Consider the following 12,554-nt stretch of genomic DNA (forward strand, 5'->3'; position numbering starts at 1 on the left):
CCTACTTGGGTTGTTCCTTTTCATGCCTAACCGGATGGCATGATTTTAATTTATATTGTATTAACTATAATGGAGGAGATGATGACCCTGAGCAAGTAGGTATGATTTTTCTTCCTGTAGTTACCTATACTTAGAATAACTCAGCCAAAATAGAGAGGTTTTAGCTAAACTAATTCTAAATAATTATAATTTTACTTATCTTTTTGTAAAGTGTTTTTTTAAGAAATGGAAGAATTTTCTTTTGTAACTTCATTGCCACTGTAATGATACTTTTATATCAATAATTAGGTATAATATTTATAAAATGTTTTGTGTATTACATGAATGCCTGTGAGAAGCATTTCAAGTTATTTTGATTAAGAAATGCTAAGTCAGAGTTATGTTTCTAGTGCTCTAATAAAACTGGAGTAAAACATATTGTTACTCTCTAGGGCCAGAGGCTGAAAATCCTGAAAATTTGCCAGACCCAGAAAAGGTTGGTCCATATAACAGAGATTACCTTTACAGATCATGTGTTTAGATTTTATTTAAGAATTATATTAATTAAAGTATCAAGCCCATTTATGTTCTTTCCCTGGGTGAGAATATAACTAAACCATTTTAATAGAAATGTGTTCTTGTCTAAAAACCCCTTCCAGTATTTGTTCTTCCCTATCTCTAATGAAATGGTATTTTCTTGATCTGTGTTTCTTTTTTGTATTTTAATTCCAGTATAGTTAACATACAGTATTCTATTACTTTCAGGTGTACAAAATGATTCAACAATTCTATAAATTACTCAGTGCTAATCAAGATATGTGTACTCTTAATTCTCTTCACCTATTTCACCCATCCCCCCCATTCACCTCCTCTCTGATAACCATCTGTTTGTACTCTATTTAAGAGTCTTTTTTTTTTTTTTTTTGGTTTGTCTGTTTTTTCTTTGTTCACTTGTTTCTTAAATTCCACATAGGAGTGAAATCATATGATATTTGTCTTTCTCTAATTTACTTCACTTAGCATTATACTCTCTAGATCCATGCATGATTTTGGAAATAGCAAGATTTCATTCTTTTTTGTAACTGAATAATATCCCATCTTTCAGTGGACACTTGGGGTGCTTTCACAATTTGGCTATTATAAATAATGCTGCAGTAAACATAGGGATGCATATATCCTTTCAAATTAATGTTTTCATATTCTTTGGATAAATGCGATTAGTGAATCAAATGGTAGTTCTGTTTTTAATTTTCTGAGCAGCCTTCATACTGTTTTCCAGAGCGGCTGCACCAGTTTGCATTCCCACCAGTAGTGCATGAGGGGTCTTTTTTTTCTACATCCTCACCAACACTTGTTTCTTGTGTTTTGATTTTAGCTATTCTGACTGGTGTAGGGTGGTAGCTCATTGTAGTTTTGATTTGTATTTCTCTGATGCCAAGTGTTGTTGAGCATTTTTTTTCATGTATCTGTTGGCCATTTGGGTGTCTTCTTTGCAGAAATGTCTATTCATGTCTTCTTCCCATTTCTTGATTGGATTATTTGTTCTTTGGGTGTTAAGCTTGGTAAGTTCTTTATAGATTTTGGATGCTAGCCCTTTATCTGATAAGACATTTGCAAATATCTTCTCCCATTCTGTCGCTTGTCTTGATTTTGTCAGCTGTTTCCTTTTCTGTGAAAAAGTTTTTATCTTGATGAAGTCTAGTAGTTGATTTCTGCCTTTGTTTCCGTTGCCTTTGGAGAAGTTGCTGTGGCCAAAGTCGTAGAGGTTGCTGCCTGTTTTCTCTAGGATTTTGATGGATTCCTGTCTCACATTTAGGTCTTTCATGCATTTTGAGTTTATTTTTACATATGGTGTAAGAAAATGTGTTAGTTTCACTCTTCTGCATGTGGCTGTCCAATTTTTCCAGCACCATTTGTTGAAGGGATTCTCTTTTCTCCATTGGATATTCTTTCCTATTTTGTCAAAGATGAGTGGACCATAGAGTTAAGGGTACATTTCTGGGCTCTCTATTCTGTTCCGTGGATCTGTGTGTTGGTTTTTGTGCCAGTAGCATTCTGTCTGGATGATTACAGCTTTGTGATACAGCTTGAACACATTGGACAAAATAGACTTTAAAACAAGAGACTAAGAAAGTGCATAATCATAAATGGAACAATTTAATAAGATAAAACAATAGTAAATATTTATGCACCCAGCAAGGGAGCACCCAAATACGTAAAGCATTTAATAACAAACATAAAGGAAGTAATCAATAGTAATATAATAATAGCAGGGGATCTCAACACTCCACTTACATCAGTGGACAGATCATCCAAACAGAAAATCGGTAAGAAAACAGTAGCTGAAAATGAGCATTGAACCAGGTGGATCTAACAGAAATATTTAGAACATTCCATCCTAAAACAGCAGGATACACATTGTTTTCAAGTGTACATGGAACATTTTCCAGAACAGTTCACATGTTAGACCACAAAACAGGTCTCAACAAATTCACAAATGTCAAAATCATACTATACATCTTTTCTGACCACGATGCTATGAAACTAAATCTCAACCACAAGATAAAATACAGAAAGATCACAGAAATACGGAGGTTAAAAAACATGCTACCAAACACTTAATGGGTCAGCCAAAAAATCAAAGAGGAAATCAGAAGATACGTGGAGAGAGGGGTGCCTATGTAGCACCGTCGGTTAGTTATCTGACTCTTGGTTTCAGCTTAGATCATGATCTCCAAGTCATGAGACCAAACCCCATGTTGGGCTCTGTGCTGAGCATGGAGTCGGCTTAGAGTTTCTTTCTCCTTCTCCCTCTGTTCCTCTCCCCCTGCCTCCACCACTCTCTCTCTAAAATAAATAAATAAATCTTTAAGAAAAATACATGGAAACAAATGGAATGAAAACAACAGTTCCAAAGTTTGGGATGCAGCAAAGCAGTCTAAGAGGGAGGTTTATAACAATACAGATGTATCTCAAGAAGAAAGAAAAATCTCAAATAACCGAAACTTACCCCTAAAGGGGCAAGAAAAAGAAGAACAAACAAACCCCAAAAGCAGGAGAAGGAAAGAAATAACAAGATTTGAGCAGAAATAAGCAGAATAGAAACTGAAAAAATAATAGAGCAGATCAATAAATCCAGGAGCTGGTTCTTTGAAATGATCAATGAAATTGATAAACCTTTAGTCAAACTCATCAGGGAGAGAGAGAGAACTCATGCAAATAAAATCAGAAATGGAAGAGGAGAAATAACAACCAACACCATAGAAATACAAAGGATTGTAAAATATGAAAAATTATATACCAACAAATTGGACAACCTAGAAGAAATGGATAAATTCCTAGAAGCATATAATCTCCTAAAACTGAATTATAAAGAAATAGAAAATTTAAACAGACCAATTACCAGCAATGAAACTGAATCAGTAATGAAAAACTCCCAACAAGAGAATGTCCAGAATCACGTGACTTCACAAGTGAATTCTACCAAACATTTAAAAAGTCAATATTTATTCTCAAACTGTTCTAAAAAAACGGAAGAGGAAGGAAGGTTTCCAAATTTATCCCATGAGGCCAGTGTTACCCTGGTACCAAAACCAAAAAAGACACCACAAAAAAAGAGAATGGCAGGCCAATATCTTTGATGAATATAGATGTAAAAGTCCTCAACAAAGTATTAGCAAGCTGAACCTAACAATACATTAAAAAACCGTTTACCACAATCAAGTGGGATGTATTCCCAGGATGCAGGGGTGACTCAGTATTCGCAAAACAATTAACATGCTACATTATATCAACGAAAAAGGGTAAAAAACATACGAACATTTCAGTAGTTGCAGAAAAATCATTTGACAGAGTACACATATGTGGGGATACACAGGGCCTGGATTAATAAAATCTGACCTCCCTGTATATATACCTCCCTGGATGAGACTAATTGAAAAACAAAGGAGGAGTGCCTGGAATGCTGGGCCTTCTTTGAAGTTTCTTGGCTGAAAGCAGCCAGATTTTTACTGTGGCTTAAGGTTCTCATTTAGGGAGCAAATATTTAAATTTTGAAGAAATTCAGGTACCTGCAGTGGTCACATGCTTCCCGAACTCCTTGCCTCGTTCATATGTCACAAGCGCTACTTGCTTCTGTCACCTGCTGCCCCATATATTATTGTCCTGATCCTTGAACTACACATTCCTTCTTGTTTTTCTCTTGCATGTGGTATATTGATAAAACTCAAAATAAAAGTGGAGGCAAAGCTTGGCTCAAGACCTTTCGTCACTGGAGTGTCATGTCCCGTTGCCCTCTCCTTTCTCCTACTTTGGTGTCTGGAGTAATCTTTTCATTTGCCATCTCTGGGTTTGCTTGCCAAACCCGACAAACATCCATTCATGATAAAAATCCCCAACAAAGTAGGTTCGGAGGGAACATATCTCAACATAATAAAACCTATATATGAAAACTCATATTGACATGATGCTTAATGAGGAAGAACTGAGAGCTTTTCCCCAGGGTTAGGAACAAGCCAAGCATGTCCACTTTCAGCACATTTATTCTGCATAGTATTGGAATTCCTAGCTTCAGCATTCAGACAACAAAAAAGAATAAAAGTCATGTAAATTATGAGGAAGAAGTAAAACTTGCACTGTTTTCAGATGGCATGATACTGTATTTAGAAAATCCTAAAGACCATCCAAAAACTACTAGAACTGATAAATAAATTCAGTAAGGTTGTAGGTTACAATATCAGTATACAGAAATTGCATTCCATATGCTAATAATGAGGCAGCAGAAAGAGAAATTTTTTTTAATCCCATTTACACCTGCATCAAAACCAATAAAATACCGAGGATTAAGCCTAACCAAGGAGGTGAAAGACATATTCTGACAACTATAAAACACTGATAAAGTAAATTGAAGACAACACGAACAAATGGAAAGATACTCAACACTGATGGATAAGAAGAACAAATACTGTTAAAATGTCCATACTGCCCAAAGCAATCTACATATTTAATGCGATCCCTATCAAAATACCAACATATTTGCCACAGAACTAGAAAAAACAATCCAAAAATTTGTATGGAACCACAAAAGATCCCAAATCGCCAAAGAAATCTTGAAAAGGAAGACAAAAGCTGGAAATAGCACCACCCCAGATTTCAAGTTATACCATAAATCTGTTGTAATCAAAACAGTATGGTACTGGCACAAAAACAGAAACATAGAACAGAGAGCCCAGAAATAAATCTGTGTTTATGTGGTCAGTTGATCTTTGACAAAGAAGGCAAAAATATGAAAGGGAAATAGTCTCTTCAACAAATAGTGTTGGAAAGACTGAACAGCTGCTTGCAGAAGAATGAAACTGGACTACTTTCTGAAACCACACAAAAATAAACTGAAAATTAAGAACCTAAATGTGATGGCTGAGTAATATTCTATTGTATATTTGCAAGAAATGGATGGAACTAGAGGGTATTATGCTAGGTGAAATAAGTCAATCGGAGAAAGACAATTATGATATTATTTCACTCATATGTAGAATTTAAGAAACAAAACAGAGGAGGTTAGAGGAAAGGAGGGAAAAATAAAAAAAGATAAAACTAGTGAGGGAGACAAACCATAAGAGACTTTTAATCACAGGAAATAAGCCGGCAGTTGCTGGAGGGGAGGTGGGTCAGGGGATGAAGTAACTGGGTGGTGGGCATTAAGGAAGGCACATGATGTAATGAGCATTGGGTGTTATATGGAACTGCTGAATCACTGAACTCTACCTCTCAAATTGATAATACACTATATGTTAATTAATTGATTTTAAATTAAAGAAGTGTTTTCTTATGAGTTCAAATAAAAGGACAATGAAATTCTACTTGTAAAAATAATGAAGTCTCTTTTCTCCAATGTAAGTATTGTTACCCTGGACTTTTGTTCACATTCATTTGTGTGATAAGTGCTTCTCCATCCCTTCACTTTCTTTTCTTTTTTTTCCCTTCACTTTCAATCTGCATGTGTCTTTAGGTCTGAAACAAGTCTCTTGTAGGCAGCATAGAGATGGGTCTAGTTTTTTTTATCCATTCTGACACCCTCTGTTTTTTGATAAATGTTTTAGTCTGTTTACATTCAAAGTAATTATTAATAGATATGTGTTTATTTCCATTTTGTTATTGTTTTATGGTTGCTTTTATAGTTCTTTGTTCCTTCTCTTGCTCTCTTCTCTCGCCATTAATCGGCTTTCCTTAGTGATAGACTTGGATTCCTTTCTCTTTATTTTTTATATATGTATCACTGGTTTTTGATGTGTGGTTACCATTAGGTTTATATATAATATCTTCTTTATATAGCAGTCTTATTAAGTTGATGGTTGCTTAAGCTTGAACCCATTCTTTATTCCTCTCCCCACGTGTTTTAGGTATATGGTGTGATACTTTACATCTTTCTATTTTGTGAGTCCCTCGACTGATTTTTACAGATACACTTATTTTTACTGTGTGTGTGCTCCCTACTTTGTTTCCTTCTCTTTATGGTCTTTTGTTTCCACTGAGAGTCCCCTTTAACATTTCTTGTAGGGCTGGTTTAGTGGTGATAAAAATCCTTTAACCTTTGTTTGTCTGGGAAACTCTTTATCTCTCCTTTTCTGAATGATAGCCTTGCTGTATTCTTGGCTGTAGGTTTTTTTCCTTTCCACACTTTGACTATATCATGCTGCTCTCTTCTGGCCTGCTGAAAAATCAGCTGATAGTCTTAAGGGGTTTCCCTTGTTTGTAACTGTTTTCTCTTGCTGCTTTTAAAATTCTTTATCACTACTTTTTGCCATTTTAATTACTGTATGTCTTGGTGTGTACCTCCTTGGGTTGACTTTGTTGGCAGATGTCTGTGCCTCCTGAATCTGGATTTCTGTTTCCTTTTCTAGATTCAGGAAGCTTTCAGCTATTATTTGTTCAAGTAAATTTTCTGCCCCCATTTCTTGCTCTTCTCCTTCCAGGATTCCTATAATATGACTGTTATTATGCTTGATAGTGTTGCCAAGTCCCCTAAATCTGTTTTCATTTTGTATTTTTTTTTTCTCTCACCTTGTGTCTTGATTCTTTCCATTACTCTATGTTCCAGGTCACAGATCCCGTTCTTCTTCTTCCTGTAGTCTACTGTTTATTCCATTAAGTGTATTTTTAATTTCAGTGAAGTTCTTAATCTCTGATTGAGTCTTTTATGTTTTCTTTGTCTCTGTTAAGGGTCTTACTGAGGTCCTCCACTCATTTCTCTGTGAGTATCTTTATGACCATTATTTAAATTCTCTCTCAGGTACATTACTTACCTGTTTCATTTAGCTCTCTTTCTGTGATTTTTTCTTTTTCTTTCATTTGAGACACATTCTTGTGTCTCCTCATTTTGTCCAGCTCTCTGCATCTGTTTCTGTGTGTTAGGAAGATCAGCTACATCTCCTGCTCTTGAAAGCAGTGGCTTTATGAAGAAGAGTTCCTGTAGTGTCCTGCAGTGCAGCATTCTCCAGAACCTGGTGCATCAGGGGCGTCTTCTGTGCGTGTTGTGTGCACCTTGCTGTTGTGGCAGAGCCACCTTTTTCTTCAGTCTAGTTGTGTGCAACAGCGCTATTTATCTGTTGTGGGCACTATTTGGTCCCTCTATTGTTAGTGTTTGGAGCCACCCTGGGGTGGACAGTTGAGTCAGACCAGACATTTTCCAGAGAGACAGTATCCCCAAACTGCACAGCACTTTGCCTGTGTTGTCCCCTTAGAGGCTTTTCTTAGTGGGCAGTGCCTGTGGTTAGACCAGCAGTCTGCCCCTAGCCCACTGCTGGGGCTGCATTCGGACTGGTATATGTGGTTTGTCTTTTCTTCTCCCTAGGGCAAGAATCACTTTGGAGTGGTGTTGGCCCCTGTTGGAGCTGCTCGTGCACTGGAAGTCTTTTTGTACCTCTTTGGATGAGCTCTGGCAGAGAGCTTTTTGGAGGGGGTGGATCCACAAAATCTGTAGGAGCAGGAGGTATGTTGCTAGCAAGTTAGGTAGCAAGTGTCTGCATCCCACTGGTTCCTGCACGTGGCCATGTATTTAGACTGGGGCATGGACAGGGTGTGAAATGGCACCTGCCATCCAGCTCCTTTGTTTCTAGAGAAGTCTCCCAAGGATCCCTGTACATGAATAAACAAATTTCCCTCCCCTACTCCGCAAGCGTTTTACCAGCTGCTACTTCTGTGGTATATCTCTGCAGGTTGTTTTTTGTGCTGTCTCTTTAAACAAGGACTGTTTCCTCTCACCTTCCTGGCCAAGCTCACTGATTTTTTTTTTTTTTTAAGATTTTATTTATTTATTTGACAGAGATCACAAGTAGGCAGAAAGGCAGGCAGAGAGAGGAGGAAGCAGGCTCCCCACTGAGCAGAGAGCCCGATGTGGGGCTCCATCCCAGGACCCTGAGATATGACCTGAGCTGAAGGCAGGGGCTTTAACCCACTGAGCCACCCAGGTGCCCCCAAGCTCGCTGATTTTTAAAGTTCTAGGTTTTAAGTCCCACTGGTTGTAAGAACTTATGAAATTTAACCCCTTTGGTTTTCAAAGCCAAATGTTATGGGAATTTGTCTTTCCCAGCAGGCTTCCCCTCAGTGTGATAGTATGTTTGTCTCCTGTCTCTCTCCACATGGAGTTTCTCCCTCCCAGGGAGGGTCCTGCAGGTCTTTTTAGCTCCCCACTGCATCTCTGGCCTTCCTATCCTCTTCATTATGTCCTCTTCTCTTTATTTAGCTATGAGTTTGTTCTTCCAGTCGTTGGGTCATTTTCTGAATTATTTATACCAGTGTTGAGTGTTACCTAGTTGTATCTGTGGGATGAGGTGAGCTTAGGGTCCTTCTACTCTACCATCTTCCTTAGAATGTACCTTGATCTGTGTTTCATATCCAGTATTATTAGTCTCTTATTGTGTATCTAGAAGAGAAGTATATAACTTATGATCAAACTAATCGTGGAGATGATGTAGCAAAAATGCCTTCTGTTGGTTTGTCTGTTACCACAGTTCATTTACTATTTCCTGCTAGATACTGCTTTCTCATCCTCCAGATGTTATTCAGTAACCACATATTGAGTGCTTCTTTTGGTTTTGCTTTCTCCTTGGTGCTGTGGGGAATTAGAGGACTTTAAGACTGACTCTGCCCACAACAGACTCAAATAGTCCAGGATCTCCCCAAGTCAACCTTACCATACCTATACCTGTACCTTCTTTTATCTCAGGTATACCTTTTACATTACCACTTCCATGCCTTTGTTCAAGTCAGGAACCAAAAAGCAAAGGAAAGAACATAAAATATGGAACCAGAAAGTGTGTGTTTCAGGGGCAAGTATGTCCATTTTCATGTGTAAAATACCTATTGAAATACCCATTTCACAGGATTATTGTGAGAACTGAGAGCAATGATAGTTCATGGTGTCTAGCACCTACTTGGTACTTAATATGTATTTTCCCTTCTTCAACTCCTTCACAAATCTTTAATTTCTGGTTCAAGTCCTTTTTCCTTTGTGGATCTATCTCAGATGACTCTGGTGATCTTGACCAAGGTTAATTGCTCCCTCTTTAATGTTCATTATTCACTGACTATATCAGTATTTCTCGATCACTTGCATCCTATGACATTAATAGATCTTCTGAGAAAAAGGGTCTTTGTGAACAAAGAAGTTTGGAGATTACTATATCTTAAAGTTTCCTCAGAGGTTTTTTGTTTTGTTTTGTTTTGTTTTGTTTTTAAGATTTTATTTATTTATTTGGCAGAGAGAGATCACAAGTAGGCAGAGAGGCAGGCAGAGAGAGGGGGGGAAGCAGGCTCCCTGCCGAGCAAAGAGCCCGATTCGGGGCTGGATCCCAGGACCCTGAGATCATGACCTGAGCCGAAGGTAGAGGCTTAACCCACTGAGCCACCCAGGCGCCCTTCCTCAGAGATTTTAATGCATATGTTCTGAGAAGTCTTGAGGTAAAGAAACCTTGTTACCTTTGTTTAAGCAGGCATTTTTCTAGCAATTGTTAAAACCCTCCACTGCTTGCTGTCTGTCCCCCCACCCACCAGAAAACTGTAACACACTGGGATCTTTTGTTTATGCCATTCATTTGACTTTATACAGTGTTTCTGATATTATTTATACATATTTAATGTCTTATGATTTATACATTCAGTCTTCATGTAGAAATTAAGTTCCTTTAAGGCAGAGTCCAATGTATATACTTTATTACATATATGGCCTTGAATTTAGTAGATAAAAGTTCTACAGATAGGAGGACTGTGACTTAAAGAATGGATAGAATTTGGTTCTTGATTTTTTTCCTAGATTTCTTTTATCTTTCTGAGCAAATTATATTTTACATTACTAATAAATATATCTTCTTAAGCTTTGTATGCTATACATAGAGAAGATAAATGGTGGCAGGTATGGAAAGAAGGGGGAGAGTAAAATGGTTTTCCCTTCTCTTACCTAAATCAAATCAGAATACCAGAGAGCTTACAGATTACAGTGCATTCTTTGAGAATGGTGTGTCAATGGAAGATGGATTTGATGTTTAGAAATAGCCGAAAGTATTGAAACCCACTCTATTATTTAAGGTCAAGCAAATTAACAGGTTTTTTTAAAAAAAAGATTTTATTTATTTATTGGAAAGAGAGAGCATGCACATGTGCGAACAAGTAGGAGAAAAGGCAGAAGGAGAGGGTATCCAAGCAGACTCCACTGAGCACAGACCCGATGCAGGGCTTGATCTCATGACCCATGAGATCAGAACCTGAGCTGAAAACCAAGAGTTGGACGCTTAACAACCTGAGCCACCCAGGTGACCAGCACATTAACAGTTTTTAATGGTAAAAAAAAAAAAACATGTCCAATGTCTTCAAAGTATTAAGACTCTTTTAAATGGCTTATAAATGGTTTTTGAAAGCAATTTCAGAAAAGAAAGTCTAATAATATTTTGAGCATTGAGAAAATTAGAAGAAGAGGTATATATAACCTACTAAGATGATGTCTTTGAAAAGTAATAGTCATTTATAAATGTAAGTTTTGTGTTACCTGTTTAAATTAACTATAATGCAGAACCATTGATTTATAGCTAAGGCGTGTAGTATTTACAAGTGTGTCTTTATTTTTCTTCTTTTCCCCTCTGATCTTCTTTCCTTTGGCCTTTTTACTTCACAGTTACATAGTGATACAGAGATGGAGAACAAAAAGAAGGTGAAACAATACCAATTTTATTCTTGATTAATGATTTTTATAAAATTCAGTAGTGATTTTTAAATTTTTTTCCTTCCTTCCTTCCTTCCTTTCGCTGTGTGCCCAGTGTGGAGTCCAGCATGGGGCTTGAACTTATGACCCTGAGATCAAGTGTCAGATGCTTAACTGAGCTACCCAGGCACCCCAAGAGTGATTTTAGGCAAGGGAGAATTTTACAGTCATTACCTGCAATGAAGTTTTGAGATTAGCTACTAATTTAACTATTCGTGTCATCTCTGCCTCTTCTCTTTGCACAAATAATTTAAACTTAGTTGAATAGATAATTGGTATCTATAATTATGACCCAGCCAATTTTGCTCTTGGTCCACTGTGAATGTTTAGCCATGTATTCAGTAATTTGGTGCAGGAAATTAGTGAAGAGTATTTTTTTTTTTTTTTATGGAAGGGGAAGAAAATTGATAAAACTCTGTAGTGGTAATTTACCAAGATGATAAACTAGAAAACTATGAAGTTTTAATTTTAATTTTTAGCATATGCTGTAATGATGGAATTTCTATTTGGAATACGCAGGAACTAAACACAGACAGAGATGCTCCTGAAATTAGCTTTCGGTCTGGTACTACTGCTGAAGTATCTGATGTGGTGGTTGTAAAGGAGAAGCTGTTAATAGAGCCAGAGATCTTAGCAGCACCAAGTAAGTTTTCTAAGTCTGGAAAGGAAGCCACATTGACCATGAATTCTGAAGAAACCAAGGATGAAGAAAGTTCTCTTAAAACTTTTGTGTCTGCCTTAGAAAGGTTACGCACATCACCAGAAATGGCTCAGGAAGAAAGACTGTTTGAAATAATGAGTGATTTTGAACCTAAAGAGTTGGACAACCCATTGAGCAACTCTCCAAGTTCCATATCAGTATCCTTGACATGTTACAAAGATTTCCTAGAAAATACAAAGGATGATGCATTGCCAGCTGAGTTGTTAGCAGCCATAAACACATTATCAGAAGGCAACGTGAGACCCATCTGTCACAGAAAAGAGGGAGGCAGCAGTCTCAGTGCTGGAAATGAGTATTCAGGAGTGGAGCCCAAGATGTCTCAGACCAGTGAAGATTGTACACAAATAACAGAGGTGAATTTTGAGTCTCTTTGTTCTGCTCCACCCTTTGAACAAGATTCCAAGTCAGGGGAGCTGCAGGACAAGCATCTTTCACTGCAGCATGTAAGTGCAACTGTGAGTCTCTGATTTTGCCTTTTATAGTGACTTTTACCAAGTCTTCATTGCCCATATACTTTATTTTAAATTCAGATCTTCTTCCCAAATTTCAACACCCAAAAGATGCTTTTTCAGTTTGAAGCTGATCTCTCTAGAGATTCCAGGG

At 37.3% G+C, this 12,554-nt stretch overlaps 1 protein-coding gene across 1 annotated transcript in view; it reads left to right on the forward strand.

The window, feature by feature from the left end:
* Window positions 1–12,554, forward strand: part of ANKRD31 (ankyrin repeat domain 31) — a 152,459-nt gene that overhangs the window by 27,048 nt on the left and 112,857 nt on the right. Inside the window, exons 6-7 of the mRNA XM_032848336.1 lie at window positions 432–475; window positions 11,750–12,406. Coding sequence (XP_032704227.1) covers window positions 432–475; window positions 11,750–12,406 — 701 coding nt within the window. The remainder of the gene's footprint in view (window positions 1–431; window positions 476–11,749; window positions 12,407–12,554) is intronic.

Source organism: Lontra canadensis, unplaced genomic scaffold (genome assembly GCF_010015895.1).
Source record: "Lontra canadensis isolate GAN:19392208 unplaced genomic scaffold, GSC_riverotter_1.0 scaffold4, whole genome shotgun sequence".
Classification (NCBI taxonomy): Eukaryota; Metazoa; Chordata; class Mammalia; order Carnivora; family Mustelidae; genus Lontra; species Lontra canadensis.